Genomic DNA, 19,295 nt, shown 5'->3' on the forward strand with positions numbered 1-19,295 from the left:
TGGTTTGCACTAATTAGACCGTGCACAAATCCCACACCCAGCAACACACGACCACCGCCAAGCTATTTATCTCTGTACGTTTCATTTAAAACAAGAATAGTATCGCAAGTATTTCCTCCCCCACAATCAATTTGTCCATTTAGTCTAATTCATGGCTTAGGAAATCACTTTACATTTTAAGTGTCAAATGAAACACAGGTACACATTTAAGTGCTTTCATAAGCCAGGTAATTTTTCTGAAATAGAGCTTTAGTGACAAATAGCTTTCTGAAAGCTCATCTATGCAGATATTCTATTGGTTTAACTTCAGATCTCAATCTGCAGTGGTATCGATGAATGCCTCCCACTCCCTGGTTCCAATGAAGCTGGGAAATTAAACCACAAATTTGGGACACCACTTCCAATCTTTAAAAGGAAATACTGTATTATATTCAGTGTTGCACTAATTAAAGTATATTCATTTAAATAAATGGGCAAGCATTCCCATATTATTATCCACTTATGCAGCCCTGAGAATGACAGCTTGAAGCTTGTTTGCACAATCTAGGAATTATGATGTTAGTATTAACCTGGCTGTGGAGCCATATTAATATGTATACAACAACAGCTATGTACAGCTAGCCAGAGTGTTTCCCTTATTTATTGTGAATGTACAGAAGCACATGAAAAAATAATCACAAAATAAGCTAAAGGTATTTGAAAATCTGAAGCCTGTTCCTCAAAATAAAATCCATTTGGTTTGTAAAGTAATGTATTTTCTGAAAGTACCTGAGTTTCCATGCTTATTCTTAACAAGAGAAACCAGCAATTCTTTTAGTATTTTTTTAAATGCTTCAAACCACTTGTAGTCATAATGCATCTCTTACCATTAATACATATTACACTTGTGAAGGCCAAATATCTCCTGTATAATGGTTCTATTGCTATATTCAACCTACCCCTTTAAAACAAAAACCAATCCCCCAAATGATTAAAATTCCCCCAAGGCTCCCTTTTATGATCTTATTCAAACACAGAATGTATTTACAAACTGTGCTCCTTGTGGTATCATACATATATACAAGGCCTCTGAAGATTCCAAAGCACATCCAAATAAAATCTCCAGAATAAATGTTTAAAATGTAACTATAAAGAAGCTCTAACTAGCTCAATTAAATGTTGGGGTTGCGGGGCCATGACAAATATTAAAACCAAAGAAGGAAATAAGTTCAGTTATCACAAACTGGCAAGCTAGTCTTAAAGCACCAGAAATTTATGCATTCATTTTGTAGGTATAGCAGGTTCCTTTGCCTCCAAATGGTAATTTATAATGTGCATCTTATAAGTTGCCTATAGCAAAATGACAGTCAAGGTAAAAAGAGAATAAAAAGCTTTTTGGTCTTATTTTGAATATGTCAGGTTGCATGTTTAAACATGCATTAAGTTGGCCAATGCATTGAATTACAATACATTTTCAGACTAAAACCAAACTTCCAATTTTTATTTTCCTCCTACAGAATAACTGACACATGAAGAAATACTACGAGATAAATGGAGATTATAGAAAGTAATTACACATCTCAGTGCTAACCGTTTACTGTTTAATCATTTTGGAGAATTTTAATATATTGTATGCATAGTAATACTGCAGAGATTGGAAAGATAGATAAAACTACTACTGTGCAATTCAAATATATTTTCTGTATCAGGGTCTAATATTTTAGCAACTCCTATTCTCTTTCTTTCTGCCTTCGCTGGGCAGCCTTAAGTCCTGCACAGGATCATTCCTTCCATGCACTAGATCCATGCAGCTTACTACTAGCTTTCCTGTTCTTAAATCATCAGGAAAATCATCTACTTTGCACTAATGAGCACTTTATTCTCCGAGCAAGAACAACAACAAAAAAGCAGTTGCCATGCAACAAGAATGAGATCAGTAACCTGTTAACATCACACATATGAACTGGAGGTGCTGTCACAGCTTGTCTCCTGCAGGCAGGTGGGACTGCACTGTTCTTATTTAACATACTTGTTCCTAAACATGTCCCCTCTTCTTCATTTGCCTATTCAGTGCACACTAAACATCGTTCATGGCTGAGCTCTCTAACATAAGACTGCTTTACAGTTCTTTTATTTTCAATCATCTAACCACATCAATGAAATTTTAAAAAGGAGGAAAATATTTCTAATACTTCATTCATATTAATGCATGTCCCCGGCTGCATGTGGAAAGACGATCAGTAAAGATTAAGATTAATAAGCACTGAGAAACTGAAGTCAAACGGGAACAGAAAAGCTTAATATATGCTTTCTATTCTAAATTAGAAAATATCAGCACGAATGAGAGAGAATGTCTACAGCACAGCTGATACTGAATCTGTATCAACACAGAGGGGGTCCTGACCCATGAGAATAGCCAGGAGGAAAAGAACCTTACCAGCAATTTAAAGAACAGAAGTGCATGGGTTTTTTACTAGAAGCTAATGTCCTTACTGACTTAACCATGGCCAAACTGTCATCAATTCCATAAATAAAAACAAAAGGGAAACATCTTTTTTCAAGCTACAACACTCCTTCCATCTCTGACCCAGTGCAACGTAGTGCATTTCCCAAAATCCATGGGAGAACTGTAAGCCATGTGAAATGCCCATCTGAAATAATCCTCAAGAAAGAAGCATTTTTGGAGGAGAAAACACACTTCATGAAATGGAGGAGACAGTGACCAGCACCGAAGGTCACAATAAACCTACAGAGCTGTAATGAATCACTCAAAGTAAAAACACCTTAGAGAATATGTGTATAATCTAGATGTATATTCTTTCATGTCCAAAACACCCATAAGCAGTACACAGCAATAAACAGGACATTTTTGTAAAGAAAATATTTCTCACCTAAGCAAATACAAGCTAAATTTCTGAAGGAGAATCCTCTTCATACATGGATTGCATGGAGAAAACTCATAAAAATACAAGACTGGAAGATGAGTATAGATGACTCTAAGTCTGAAATGCTACAGAGGGCAACACAATCAGAGAAGCTACATCACCCGTATTACTAAGGACGGAGATGCTAAACTCTGTTAGCTTGAGCAGAAATTCAATATTTCACCATTAGATTAACAAGGATGACAGCAATAAAATGCCCAGTTCTGAGCACTGGCAGTCTTCAACACTTAATTCTCTCCTCTGCCTACCTGGAAACAGGATGCTCCAATTTAAGGTTTTCACAAGTAACCTGTTTACAAATACAGGCTCATTTCAGAAAATTCTGTAATTCTAATGTTCCATATGACCACCCATATTAAGGCTAAAGTAGTTTATATCATAATGAAACATCAACAACAACAAAAAGGTGGGGTGGAAGTAGAGTGAGGCTGAGGAAATTTTGTCTCTGCAATTATAGCACAGTCTGGGATGCACAAACAGATTAAGGGCTGCAATGTCCCACACTGAGGAGGGGCCGGTTTTGTTCACCCTTGTTCCACATCTGAGTGGTAACATGACCAGAATACTGGGACAGAGAGCCACAACTGCTCTTCACAGGTTTAAGAGACTGGTTGGCTCCTCCAAAGCAATTTAGCCCAAATTACCTGGCTCATTATAAAACAAGAGTGTCAAATCCTAATTTAAATCCATGTCTAACTCCTTTAAGTTATGTTAAATTATAATAAGATAAAAATTGCAAGAACTGTCAATGCTCTAGCCTCAACAGATAAGCCAATCATCAGGATAAGTTAGGAAAGAGCTCTTAGATTTTGACCAGACAGACAAAAAAATGCATACAAGTTCTGTTCTTTTTCCTTTCTCTCAAGCTAATGGTAAAGGCCACAGTACAGAATAAGACAGCTCTGCATTACTGAAAGGTCAGTCTCTCTTGGTGATGCCTGTGGCCCTTGAAAACGCCTCCTCCTCTCTCTCCTCCAACAAGGACTAAAATCTATTTGAACTGGGTGTCCTAATATGACATTGAAGGAATGACGAGCTACTATAGCTAGTGACACACAGTCCGCACCTGCACAAGTCTGATTACTAAGCAACAAACTATGGCTGAAACAACCTTTATGTTCGCACCCTTAAAGGACAGAATGCAAACCCCCAGGTGGAGATATGATAAATAACCACTTTGCTCCTCTTCCTCTACATGAATGCCTGATACAAGTTCAGTTATACCAAAAATTATGCTCAGAGGACTCTGTAACTCAGGGCTGCAGTGCTGCAGAAGTTTCTGCAGAGTAAATCCCACATCTGTAGAATTGTTCTGAAGGATATCAGCTTCCTCTTAAAAAATATGATCCCCGCCTTGACAGGACACACATGTCTTCAAAAAGCATGAATTGCATCTACACAGAGGCACTACCTGATAACTTAACCAGTAGCCTGGACTTTTGTTCCACCTCTTTCATCTCAGCTTCAGATTCTTGGGCTAACTACAGAATTGTATTTCTGGCACTCAAAACAAGATTTCCAAGAATTCCAAGACTCTTTTGCTGCAAATTAAACAGCTACCCTCTGTTTAGTTCACCTTTCCTGCTGCCTCTTGGTCTGACAATCTCACCATATTAAAGGAACACACTGGACTGATCTGTACAGTTTTGGAAGGGGCAAAGCAGAAGTTGATTGAAGAACAAAATCTGGCATCTAGTTGTCAAATGTGGGGAGAGAGAAGTCTAGACTGGCAAAGTAATTCACCCAAAGAACAGTTCAATAGTGGAAACCTGGAAAAATTGCTAACAGAATTCAGTTGCAAAATCCACCTTTCCTGATACTCACGAGAAGACGATTCTGCACAACGTTGCCAAGACAACAAAATGGAAACTAAAGACGGGGGACCACGTGATGCTGCTTGGAGACCACATTAATAAAATCTTTCCCATGCATGACTGTGGTAGGAAGTACTTCATTTAAATATATTACAGTGAGTACACTTAACTACAATTCATATTTTCTACACCAAATTCAATGATACAGTTATTTTGTTTTTATAGTCCTAATAAAAGATCTGTATTACCATAAATCCCATGTGGAATTACATAATAATGATATGTCTCATTAAAAACACTACCAATATACTATTTGCATGTTTTAGAGGTAAGACACAGAAAAGGAACAAGAACAATTTTTTAAGTGATAGAGTATATTAATTAATTGTGCTACAGAACTTGGGAAACCCTACCAGTAAATTTTATCACACTATGTCTCAGCGTATCCAAGGTCCTGTTAGAATGTGTGCATACCTAATCTTCTTTTTCAGCAGCCATACTACAGCAAGCACTATGTGGTTTTTGTCTTAATGCCTGCTGCAGGCACCAATTCCTTACTGGATAAGGCAGCTTTTTTCCAAGAGAACAGAAAATACACACAATCTTCTCATAGTTCTGCCTGCTACTGAGCTGAGGCTCAGAATATAGCAGGTATCTCCAATTTCAACCTGTTACACTTGCATACTCTGTAGCTTTGATTCCCATAGCACTCAACCAAAAAAGGCACAGGGAAACATCTCTTTGACTGGGATTTCATGGACGTAACATTTTATCACTGAATTTTCAGTTTCAGTTATGCTTCATCTGAATTTTCCTATACATTGTCACAGTCTCAAAATGTTTCTATTTAGAAATATCAAGAGAAAAAAAACTCTTCACATCCTATAGTTCTTATGAAGAAACAGAAATCTGACTTCTTAATACTCTTTTTTAAATGTCAAAAACAATGTGGTAGAGTTTCACTTTATTTCTTTTTACTACAAAATACTGAATAGCTAATATGAAAGCAGTTGAGGATGTTTAACACAAGTTTTCAGAGCCTTCATGCTTCCACAACTCATCACAACCTCATGGCTGTTACCCTTTTATTCTTCTGGAATTCAATTACCAAAACAAAAGTAAAGCAAACTCATATTTCTTTGTGTATTGAGGCCTCTCCCAAGGACGTGACACAACAGGTACAACCCAAACACTGTTTAGGCTATTTCAAATATATTTGGCAAGGTGCCCTGTAAGGTACTTAGCTGAAATACTGAAAAAGAGCTAGTGTATCATTTCCTTAAAACATAACGACACACAGAGGCAGAATAAGGTCCAAAATGTGCATTCCTGTTCCCTTTCAGACAAAATATCACAAGACATGTTAATATGACAAGAAAATTTATCTCTGAGCAAGAAAAGCTCCGTTTTCTAAAAAACAAATTTGCAATGGCTTCCTGGATAGACTGTAGCAAGATACCTGTCTTTCTCAATTTAATGTCTGGAAGACTAGAATAACTTTACTTCACAGGGGTGTGAAAAGAATTAATGACGTGTTTGCACAACTACTTTGAAGATGAAAACTGCTATTTAAATGTTAAGTGTCATTCCTTATAAATAAGGAAAAACCAAACACCTGCACAAATCCAAAACAAGACTATCCTGTCTCCAGGTACAGATGAGCCCAGGATCTGAAAATATTGTTCTTTCATCCACTGCCATGCCTCCAAAGAAAACAGCAAGTGCTCATCAGTCCTTACTGCCTCAAATGCTACTTGCTGCTCATTGATCCTGTGACATACACTTCACAGCTTGTAAGTTGTGCTTATTTTAAATGTTAATATTTGTGTTGCAAATATAGTAAGTGTTATTGATGAAAGTGTATTGACACAAATTGAAGTTTTAATCAGGCTTTACAGGTGTAGTTGTTTTGAAGTCCTCTAATGAAAGCATTCTTCTGTTTCAAAGTACTGTTTCAACTCACAGTCATTCCATATACACCATAAATCTTCCAAAGACAAAATGAAAGAAAACTCTGTCTACATTTCTTTGTCCATACTGATTTATTTCTAGCTCCAATATATGGCAAACGTGCCAAAAGCTTTGAAGATACCTTACTACACTTGAAGAAGCAAGGGGTTTACACACTCATTTTATAACACTTCTGTTCATCAGTGTTTTCCTTTCAGTCATATGCATTTCCACCTCCAAATAAGGACTCAGTTGCTTCCAACCTCTACAAAGCTGATCTCTTCCCTCCTTTCCTCAGTCATTAACAAGGGAAACAATGACCCCATCATAAAAGAAGCATACTCAGATACTGGAATGCCCTCTTCCTCCATCCTCCACTTTCACCTCAGTTGAAAGAGCCAACTACGACATAAATGCATAAGGAAGATCTACAGTATTCAGGTAAATTAAGATGCCGACATTTCTCACAGTTTTGGAATGCTCTTGCTTTGGAAGAATGCAGACAAATATTGAATTGGGGAATACGTAACAATTTTCTAAATTATTGAAGCTCAAAAGCATTTTCGTATCTGTAAGTAAATCAGCAGCTTTCAGTCTCAGGCATAACAAAACAACAGTTTATATCTTTGTGTGCAATTTAACTGCAAAAAAAAAGAGGTAATTAGTAAAATCTAATAGTTTTGGGGTTTTGAATTGAATTTTGTTATAAGAAAAATTTTACTAAAAAAACTTATTAGCTTTACGTAAAATAAGTCATTGTCTCGACCTCTTCCTGCTAGAAGTGTTTTGGGTTTTTTATTCTGTGATTATAGTTGTGATATTTTATTTTTTAGATAGCTTGGAAAATTGTTATTTCTGAATTTTTGGGTCATCTACTGAGTCATCAGTCACTAATCTTGAATATTTCTAACATTAAGTGAAACAGCCAGCTATCTACTCTGTAAAATATTTTACGTTCAGCACCTTTAACCTAGTGTACTGAAATCCAGAACTGTCAGGTTGAAAAGGCTTTTTGAGCAAGGAAATCCACTTTCAGCAATATTTTACCAAGTCACGGACACAGCTGAACGTAACACAAATGCTTGTTTTTTAACAGTTAACAGGATACATTTTGTATTCTGCTAAAAAAGAGGTGGCTGAACAGCAGAAGGGAAGGCTGCTTTCATCTGCTGCACTGACTGCTGTGCTCCAGGACAAGCGAAGCCTTTCAGAAGGAGGGGGATCCATTTCTTCCCCATGGGCATTTCAGCATGTTAATCCCAAGGAAAGCTCAAGAACACGGGACAGTTTTGGGAGAAGCATTTCTGTTTCATCTCACTTACCACACCTGACCATTCTCTATTTTAAAAGTTATACAAGTCTCGTTTATTTGCTTATGTTCTATTAAGCACTTTTTCCTATGCCTGGGAAGCAGAGAGGGGATGCTGCACTTTACGTGAAGAGGGGCTCTGCCTTGTCAGAAGTCAGGTCAGGAGCCACTTGAGAACGTACAAGTGAAGACCAGCAGGAAGACCAACATTCATGCTGTTGTAGGGAGATTCTGCTGGAGACCTGATCAGGGTAAGGCCTGTAGACGAGGCCTCCTTCAAACAAATGGAAAAAGTCTCACATTCATAGAATCACAGAATGGTTGGGGTTGGAAGGGACCTCTGAAGATCATCTATTCCAACCCACCTGCTAAAGCAGGTTCACCAGAGTAGATCGCACAGGAATGTGTCCAGCTGGGTTCTGAATGTCTCCAGAGAAGGAGACTCCACAACCTCTCTGGGCAGCCTGTTCCAGTGCTCTGGCACCCTCAAAGTAAAGACATTTTTCCTCATATTCAGATGGCACCACCTATGCTTCAGTCTGTGCTCGATGCCCCTCATCCTATTATTTAGCACCACTGAAAAGAGTCTGGTCCACAGGCCCTCATCCTAATGAGAGATTTTAACCACTCTGACATCTTCTGGAAGGACAACACAGCAAGGCACAAGTAATCCAGATTTATGCAGTACATTGATGACAACTTCCTGGCAAAGGTGATCATAGAGCCAATGAGGAAAGGTGGTCTAATTGAATACTATTCAAAATGGGAAACAGTGTGCCCCCTTCAAGTTTGCACATTACATATTACTAGTAGGAATGGCTGATACATCAGATGGGTGTGCTGCCATTCAGAGGCATCTCAACAGGCTGGAGAAATAGGTCAACAGGAACCTGATGAAGCTCAACAAATGGAAATGCAAAGTGTGACATCTGAGGAGGAATAACCCCAACACCACTGCACACTAGGGACCAGTGAGCTGAAAAGAGAAAGATCTGCAGGGAATGAATGATCTTTGGATCCTGGTGGACAGTAAGACGACTATGAGGTAGTAATGCAGCCTCGCAGCAAAGAAGGTTAACAGCATCCTAGGCTGCAAAAGGAAAAAAGTGTCAGCAGGTTGAGGGAGATGATCCTTCTTCTCAGCATTAGTGGGTCCATATCTAGAGGGGCCAGTTCTGGGCTCCCCAGTACAAGAGATGGAGCTACCGGAGAGAATCCAGTGAATAGCCAGGAAAATTGACATCTTTTATATGGAGGGAGGCTGAGAACACTCTTCAGCTTGGACAAAGCTCAGAGGAGATCTTATTCATGTGCATAAATACTGGAAGGGAGGGAATAAAGAAGAGGCAGATAGATGTCTCCGTGGTTCTGACTGACAGGACGAGAGGCAACAGGCATGAACTAAAGCACAGGAAATTCCAGCTGAGTACCAAAAAAATGTTTTTACTGTAAGGGTGGCCAAACACAAGCAAAGGCTGCCCCCAGAAAGGTTGTACAATCCCTATCTATAGAGATATTCAAAACTGCAGAGGATCCTGGGAAACTCTCTCTAGGTGACCCTGTTTTAGCAAGGAGAGGGTGAACTAGATGACCCAAAGAGGTCCTCCAATAATTCTGTGAACCTTCCTTCCATCTTCCTCATTATCCCTTGAAATTCAGTTCTCTGATTTGAACTCTGACTTACTACTTATTTTCCATCAGACTGAATGCCTTGGTTACATTCAACGATGCACATTTCTACAGAAAGCACTTGGAAACAAAAATGGGGCTTCATTTTAATCAAATTATTAAATGCTCTCAAACACTGTAATTGAAATGGCCTCAGCTCATTAAGTTGTGCTACAATTTAAGAGCACACCATGAAAATAAAAATCAAGCATACTATACTCTGAGCTGAGCTCGTGCTCTTCTTCAAAAAGACTCTCACACACAGTCCTACCTCTACACACTATAATTACGTCCACGTGCTTAAGATCTCTCATTGATACTTGAGATACTTCCAAATGAATGCAGTAATATTAAACCTTTGCTCTAAATATACATCAAAGCTACAGGCAATTTTATATATATGTATGTGCACAGACACAGATAAAAACAAATGCAAAATTACATATAGTAATACTGTTTACCGTCAGTTCAGTCGGTAATCAAAGACATTATTTGATCTTTTAATCTTTTTCAGTTAATTGCTTATTCTGCATCACTGAGGCCTGTTCTTGCCTACAGACATCAGGATCATAGAGAAGTGAGCAAGATACAGATAAATAAAATAAATAAATAAAAAATGACACTACTGTCTTCCAGTACTTTCTCAGTATTTATCTAAGATCGTGGCTGTTTTTAATAAAAATGGTACATATTAAACCTCCTCAATTGATTTCACTTCATAACATATACTCTAGATGAACCGAAGAGTCTTCCACTTTTTATTCTAATCTTATATAACTGTTATCTGACTCATCATGGAGGAATCAAAATGTTTTCTTCCATATAGAGAGAAACCAAAGAAATTTTGCATCTCAAAACAATGACACACAGAAAACCAAAGCAGTATTCTGGGAAGGGAGCAGAGGAGGGAGGAGCAGAGCGAGCTTTCATAATTCACTCCTTTAGCTTAAATACCAGTAATGTGTGCGAGAAGCAAAAGCTGAATCTGATCCTGTAATAGTGAAATTTTAATATCTTAAAAATATCTTAATCCATAGTTATTAGGAGATACATTTGGTCAAACCTTAATTCAGAATTCAAATGGGATTTTTGCAAAGTTATACAAGGATTGGTAGTCTGATTCCTTCCTTGCAGTCGAAGTATTATATCTAATCCTCCTCCAGTGAAATCCATGGGAGACATTCCAAAATAATCAATAGAAGTTGGATGAGATCCATACGGAACAGTATTAAAAACCAAGGAGTCTGCTCTGTGTGTTTTTAATTACGCAAATTATATGTGCAAAAAATGTAATTAAACCTGAAAGCTTCCCTAAATACCAAATTTTCTGTCACAAAATAGTCACACATGCAAACACCATAAAAATACACCTGGAAATAACAGTGATGCAACCTCTTTTTTTTAAACACAGGCATTAGAGAATCCCTTTTTTATTTTCTATACAGCTTTAAAAATGCTGTGTTTTAATTATATCCTGAAGTAATTTTTTTAGACCACTTTCAAAAAACTTTCTTCCTGCTTGAATTTTTATTTCCATCTTTTACCCTGCCTATTTAAATGTTCATGGAGAGGGAATCCAGTTCTACCTGCAGACTCAAGAAACAAGTCTGAAAAAATCTCCTCACTGTATCTCACAATTGGTAATTTAAAACACTCACCAGTTTGCCACCAGTGGTCCAAGACAGGTACCTTGAAGACCTTTTTTGACCATTCTAGCGTGTCCACATCACAGTGCTCACCAGCTACAAATAACGTTCTGAACCTTTAAATAAAAATGAAAAAGGATGGAAAAAGGAAAACAAGAAAACAAATTTAATAAATGTCTGTGGCTGGTTTCTCAGATGAGATAAAGAGAAAAGGGGAGGGAGAACTCTTAGTCCTTTTATGCTCCATCCTACTGAGTAAAAAATAGCATCTTAGAAATATTAATCCATGCTGCTTAAAATATCATGTAAAAAAAGCTTTATTTTCAGAATGCAAAGAGCCTGGTAGACCAGGGGAAGCAACTTTTAGTGGAAGTAACAAATAAATGTTCTATACACAGGAACCAGGTAGATATCTACTGGAATGAAATACCAAAAAAGGGTCAGAAAGAGACACCAGAAAAATTAGTAAAGAAATAAAGAAAGCTAAAAGGAAATAACTGTAGCACAGCTTTTAGCTTTAATTTGTTACTAATGTTTTCTTTAAACAGATTTTAGTAGTTTTCGAGCTGTTTGGGGGAAACAATGGGACATAAAGCCATTTTCCTGCAGAAAGGCTGGCTATATACCCATTTAAAAAAAAAAAAAGTAATTCTACTGTCCTACTAGATGATGCTGATCACAGAACAATATTCAGCAGCACCGGGTATCTGATCATAGTACTAGAATTCAGCTCATTTCACTGGACATGTTGCAGCGAACTTCGGCAGAGAAGAGAAGCAACACTGGGCAGTTCTGACTTTGTACCATTTTGTACCATTGAATTAGGCATCGCTATATAACTGGGTATTAAACCCACACAGTCTTTAAACTTCATCATCTTTTATTGGATGCTTAGTCACACTTCATTGTCCTTTAATAAGCATTACAAATTCACTTCATCCCCTGTTTAAAATTATAAGATCCTCTTTGTCAATGGTAGTTCTCTTAAATATGACTATCAGTACTCAGAGGACAGATGTTACTGTATACTGCCAAGGTTCTGATCTTTCCAACACTTGCACAGTAGCTTTATTCATGTCATAGCAGATTTTTTGCACTTATTTCCTAATAAGCAACTTAAATCCCTGTTAAACTGCACATAAACTCATGGATACTCATGACACTGGACAGACAATGTCACATAATAAGAAGGTACTAAAGAGAAGAATCATTTACAATCTTGCCTCACACCTCTGTCACTGTCACAACAAACAAATAAATAATCCTCTTCAGGCAGAAACACAGAACTTTGAATTCAGACTAATGACAAACAGATGAAAATGAATGGCCAACTATACTGAGATGAACCGCTGATTTATATTCAATACTTTATCATTATTCTGTGTTGTGATAGCCTGGTTTATACTGAGAGCAATGCATGGTATTTATCTTACTTGGCTCTTATTATCAGAAATATATGTCTATGCTGAAATAGTTCTCTAGGCTTCTTCCATAGTACACAAAGAACAAGAGGCAACTTTAGAGAGTAATTTACCTTGAAGAGACTCAAAAGGGTAAGATTTATTTTTCACATAACAAAATCAAATTTAAAACCAAAATTAAAAGAAAATCCAAGGCCCTAGAGCAACACTAACAAACACATGACTAAGCTACAGTATGGTGACTTTGTTAAGTTACTGTTTAAAAAGTTAGTGATAGATACAGCTATTGTACAGCTACCGCATTGTAACTTGGAAGGGATGTTCCTGCATCTCAGAAAAAGGAAATCAGGAACACCTGACATTTTGGACATTTTATTTTGCTGAGCACTTAAACATATTCCTATTTGTACAAGATTTTGAAATAATCTATTTGGGAAATAAAAACTAAACTAGGGAAATTTAAGACATAACCTTTCTGGTTTACTTCCACGGATAAATCCGAATGGAAAACTGCACCTCCTCCCCCAGAAGGCTGGTGTGGCAATCTGAAACACTTCAGCCACGTTAATGCCTGTCTGTAACCCCTGGTGCAATTCTGCCACAAGGAATAATGTGAATTCTGAATGCAGAGCTGTCTCACATACATGCCCTGTTGCTACAGACCAAAGAACTTGCTTCACTTCTGTAGTATCCACATGGGTGGGCTCATGCCTTCCCTCTCCCAAATCCTCTGTGCTAGGTGTATGACCAAAGACAGCACTTCCATTTTACCCAGAGGAGCAATTCAAAACCTCAAAGGGCTGAGAGAAGACAGGAAAGATAAGGAAACAGATTCAGATCCCATATCAGAAGAACTCTGTTTACCAGCAAATAACCTTTCTTTCTTTGAGTGACAGTGCACAGGTATACACTCACGCCACAAGTGACTAAACATTTTATGAACAGCCTCTCACGTTAACAGAAACTACAGAGACACTCTGCCAAGTACTGCATCAATCCTCAAGGCTTCTGAGATGACTGTATGCCTCATTAAGATATGAATGGACCTTCACATGACCCAATAACACACTTCTCCAAAATGCCCCCTTGTTAGGATTGCAGCACACCCTTCCACAGCCAGATTAATGTCAGGGACATTTTGTCATCTCTAGGAACCTAAAGGCTGACCTCGCAATAGCAAAGGCTTCTTATCTACAGACCACAGAGCTTGTACAGCAAGGCTGCCTAAGCCAAAAGGCATACTTTGAATATTCTCACCCCATTCCTCTCCAGAGGACAGGCACGTCCTGCTATCAGAAAAAGCAGCCTCTCACTGTGTAAGGACTAGTGTAGTGACCTGCTTGCAGTGCAGATACAAGGCAGAAGAATATACAGAATAAAGCTACATCTGGAAGCAACGTATATGTAACATGGGATGAAACATTATTAATTGCAATAAGCTACGTGCCCTAAAATTTAAAAGCCTTTTTTTCAGTGCTGTTTAGCCTCAACATCAAAAACATGATGAGTTTATTGTATTTTAGATCCATTTACAGATCCATAGTTAAGACTATAGGAAGAAAAACTTCCACAAGCAAAAGTTATTGGGAACTCTAATAACCAAGGTAAGAACACTGCACAAGTTAAATATAATGAACTGAGAATGGTCTTGTCTGTGAATTAAGCAGAAGTAACAATCACAGAGGTAGCCAAGTTTGATATATGGAAATCAACTGACAGTACATTTAGTCATGAACTTCTGAACATCAGAACATCAAGTTCATCCTGAACTTGAACATGCAGACAAAATAATTCCATTTCCTTAAGTTCAGAAGAGCGTTTCAACCAACATTCTTTTCTGACAATCCAAGATGGGTTGGAGTAAGTTCCTTCTTGGAACAGAAGGTAGAGAGTCAAAGGTATAAGCACCTTTCACATCAAATAAGCATAGTTTTCTATACCCGTAACTACTCAACATTACTAGCAAACTGCTTTCTGAGCACATCTCCCACATTAGGAGATAATTATTATAATGAGTGTGACCCCAATCAACATCTCGTACCTGAATGCTTTTTATTGTAAAGTACAAGCCAGTGCTGATAATTACAGTTAATAGCTAGCTGGAAGTTATATCACAGATCAACACTTATGATAAAGGAGAACAAAATATTGCGTAAGTAAAAACCACAAATACATATTTTATGAAAAGTTTTTTAAGATTCATTTTTACATGCAGGGCACTCCTGTTCAGTACTTCTCAATTTACGTTATACGGAATATTCTATAATTAGGCATATTAAACACAACATTTCAGCTATAATGTAAAACCTACATTTATTAATTCATTAACTTTATAAACTGGTGAAAAATTCTGTTCAATGACCTTATTTTAAAAATAGGGCTATTAAAATACCAAGAATTTAACAGACTTGATGAAAAAGTTAAGATGTCATGTTCTCCTCTGAGCCAAAACTAGAATTCCTCTCTTCTGAATTTAACAATCAGATTTAATAATTTGCAGGCTCAAGAACAACCTCACGATGCGAAAAGGAGAGGGATTAGCTCCTTGGCAAATTTACAGCACAAAACCATCAAAAAGCATACAAGAGCAAAGTGCCACAAGCCTAACAAAGCGTAAGAACTATGGAATTATTTTCTCCTGTCACACAGTATAGCAAGAGAGAGAGATGGAAATGGTTACAAGATGTCCCACTGAACAATTTTTTAACAGTACACTTAAAACTTGAAAGCATGTCAGTGCACCTGTTACTGCAATCATCTGTCACTGCAATGGAGTTAAAGGGGAAGAAAAAGTCTTAAAACCTCTCTGTTAAATATATATGTCCTAAGCTGTTGTTCTGAAAAACTTACACTCTTAACATAAAATTCAGTGCAATCAAGCTTTTAGGCCCTATTCAAGAATCCAGCAGATTGGACTTGAAGTATCACCTGATATAGGGGACAGATCAAAGTCCCTAATAGCCCTGATGTAGTTTAAATTGTTCAATACAGCGTGTACATTTTGGTGTCACTCCAAGCACAAAAGAAACCACATCTCCAAACCATTTCCTAAAAGCAGGAGTGTCCACATGGGTAATAACTTGAGCTGTACTTTTCCAAATTAAAAGATCATGGCAGTTCTTTTAATTCTGGAATGCATACGCAAGTTTTTTTTCTGGAAAAGAAAAACTCTATTTGCATCATGTTAAATAAGTGTTTCTTCCTGCAAAGACAGTGATAAAGAGTCATTTGCACTTCTTAATTTAAACTGGAAAGGAAGAATTCTTACCAATTCTTAATGCACCTGGAGACTGCAGACACTTTAAGATGTAAAATTAAATAATATTTTCATTTCATCTGCTTTTTCTCCATTGACAAGGGATGGAACACCTCTCCGATGAAGAAAGGTTGAGAGAGTTGGGGTTCTTCAGCCTGGAGAAGGCTCTGGAGAGATCTTTTTGTGGGCTTTCAGTACTTAAAAGGGGCCTATGAGAAAGATGGGGACAGAGTTTTTAGCAGGGGCTGTTCAAATAAGACAAGGGGTAATGGTTTTAAACTAAAGGAGGGGAGATTCAGGCCAGACATGGGCAAGAATTTTTTTACAATGAGGGTGGTAAAACACCAGCAGTTTCCCCAGAGAAGTGGTAGATGCCCCATCCCTGGAAACATTCCACACCAGGCTGGACAGGGCTCTGAGCAACCTGGATCTAGTTGAAGATGTCCCTGCTCATTGCAAGGGGGTTGGACTAGGTGACCTTTAGAGGTCCCTTCCAACCCAAACTAGTTATGATTTTATGATGTGTTTGTTCATTTTCCTCCCTGAATAGATTTTACCTTGGCCATGAGAATCCAAGCACTGGAGGTTTGGGTGACAGAGTCAAGAGACAGAACACAACTGCAGCTCAGCTTCTCAGAGTGTGGGTAAAGGGGAGCAACACAAAGACTTTTCACAAATGCAGCTGGGTCTTAATCATACCACCTCTATCAGCATGTGTGAGACATCAATTACATGAGAAAGTGTTTTCTTCTAATAGTTACGAATTTGCTACTTTAATTTCACATCCTCTTGTTCCTGTGTTATGAAACAGAACATGAGAGCTCCTAATCTACTTTGTACTCATTATTTCTACACAGTTTGTATGCATTCTCATATTTCTTCCTAAATCAAGTGCATGAATATCTGGTATCAGGTGAATAAGCTAGAATCTCTAGATCCTCTTGATATAAAATGGCAGAACATTCGCAATTGACCTTAAGTCAAGAAAGCTTGTAACTAACTACTCCTAGACGTATAGAGTCCTAAAATCACATTCAGCCCTTTGAACACAACCGCGAGGCTGATGTGGCCCCTAGTGAAAATGAGTTTGACTCTCCTGCTCCAGCAGCATGTGGCTAAACAGGGCTTTTATCCTATAGTATTACAAATTAAACATCCAGGTCGTGTTTAAGACATAGGTAATGTTTTGTGTCAAAGGCAAACAAATTTCAAGATTTTACTCCAATAGCCAACAAGGAATTTGAGATGTGCACTAGAACTTTTGGAAACCCCACATACAATTTTGCAGAGAGGACATCAATGCCACCAGCATCAGTTCTTAAAGAATTTTTTTTACCATATGTCATTTCGAAAGAATGCAAGTCTGCTTAAAATTCAATTAGCTTCTGTAAATCAAGTAGTCCCTTGTACACTGGAAGCTGGCATTGCCTACCAAATCTGTGCCTTATTAGTATTATCTTTTTATTATCTTTTGTTATCTTTTCTTTATCATTTTATTATTTTTTTAATGTGATTTTTAAAAAGTGGTATTGACTTTTATTAGTTTTTTTATAGAAGTTTTCAGGAATGAAATGTACTATGTGGAAACCTCTTTCAGGACTGCTTTCTTGAACATGTGTTCTGGAATCTCTGTAGAGTAGGTAAAGATACAAAAAAAAGCAGGTAACAGAAAGACATCTCATTTCAAAGATTTTGCACCATATAACAGTGAAGAAGGCATCATAGATCAAGAAAATGAACTAAAAGTAAGACTGATTTCAAACTGAAACAGGCAGAGTTCATTTGACCTTGGATTGAAAAGTCCATCCAAGTAACTCCCACAAGCAAGGATTTCCCTAAAATGGAATTTTTAGTCACCTGTTGGACTCCATTTCTTAACAACTGCACCTTAAAATGGACATACACTATAACTAGCTGGATGTTAATATTGAAATCATCTCAAAACAGATGGAAGAAAGTAATGATTAACTTGTAATGAATACCTCAGAAATAAATCCAGCTTACTAATAGATGAAACTTTCCTGAGCAATAAAGAACGTGAAGGTCTAATGAAGCTACATGGCTTTGTATCTTCCCCTTCTCTTTGGACAAGTGTGATAAAAGACATCCTATGACTGAGTATTGCCTGTACAGTCTGACACAGTCCTTGTTGGATCTGAACAAACTATTCAAGATTTAATGTGAGACAAAGCCCCATATTTTTCATATGTAGTCTGTTTGCCATAAGACACAGAAACCTGATCTGTCAAAGCACTAAACATTCACAGATGCAAGCCAGTGTGAGAGGCATTTTATTAATAAAATGTTAATAACACATTTTAACCATATAATGCTAAAAATTCTGAAATAGTGGTAGTTCAGTGGCTCAGACTGGATATTCAAAACTAATAGAAGACTTTGACCTTAATCTCTCCATGCCTCAGCTTCCCATCTGCAAAATACAGATAATACCACTCTCTCATCTCACAGGGGATTTGTGAGGATGAACTCAGTCACGATTTTGAAGCGTGCTGCTACAATAGTGATAAACCCCTTAAAAAGAGTACAAGAAAGCAAACAGCTCAGTCTTTGGAGCACATAAGCATAAGAAGTAACTAAGTTACAGGGAGATAAACAAAACATTGACTAGCTGCTGATTAAAGGAACACTAAAATCCTGTGCACTCAATGAAATGAGGTCATGTGGGAAAACAGTACAGGATCATGTAATCCAAGACTGTATTACAGGGTATAAATAAGCACAGTGGGGTAATATTAAGGTTGAGCAAGTAACCCTAACTCAGTAAGAGCTCTTAACCTTAGAGCTGTAATCTTTTTAACAGATTTCATCTTTTCCAAACTAACAATATAAACTTACAAGCAAATACAGGTACACCTGAAGTGCCAGGAATACATCCAAATTCTGCTATACAGAGGTGGGCAAAGCCCCAGACACTCTGCTATTCTTAGTTCATCCAGCCTGTTTCTGTAAGAAACTGCTTCCAGTGTATCCTTAGTTCACCTTTTCAGAGAGTACTGCTTTCCCAAGGCTGCCTCAGGGTCCTGCTGACGGATTGCTCTAATTGCAGTTGGTGAAGTAAAGGCGGCAGCTACTTCATGCTCTCCTAGCACTCGGAAATAGGCACCAGCATCTGGCGTTCCCACAGGCTTCCCCTATGGAGAGAATAATTTAAAATGTCACAGGATAAAAATACTTCATAATTCCTTGACAGTTCAAGGCTTGAGTGTGTAACAGTAGCGGTAGCACAGCAACAGAAGTAATTTCAAGTAAGACTGTAAAGAAGGCTTTGTTAAAAGTAATACACTGT

The 19,295-nt window shown here is 37.7% G+C and overlaps 1 protein-coding gene across 1 annotated transcript in view; it reads right to left on the reverse strand.

Annotated features, from left to right (window-relative positions):
- Positions 1-19,295, reverse strand: part of ACSS3 (acyl-CoA synthetase short chain family member 3) — a gene marked incomplete at both ends in the record, with an annotated part of 82,647 nt that overhangs the window by 25,882 nt on the left and 37,470 nt on the right. The window contains 2 exons of the mRNA XM_080363738.1: positions 11,324-11,427; positions 18,989-19,140. Of these exons, the coding sequence (XP_080219864.1) occupies positions 11,324-11,427; positions 18,989-19,140 (256 nt within the window). The remainder of the gene's footprint in view (positions 1-11,323; positions 11,428-18,988; positions 19,141-19,295) is intronic.

The sequence above is a fragment of the Nesoenas mayeri genome (genome assembly GCF_963082525.1).
Source record: "Nesoenas mayeri genome assembly, chromosome: 1".
NCBI lineage: Eukaryota > Metazoa > Chordata > Aves > Columbiformes > Columbidae > Nesoenas > Nesoenas mayeri.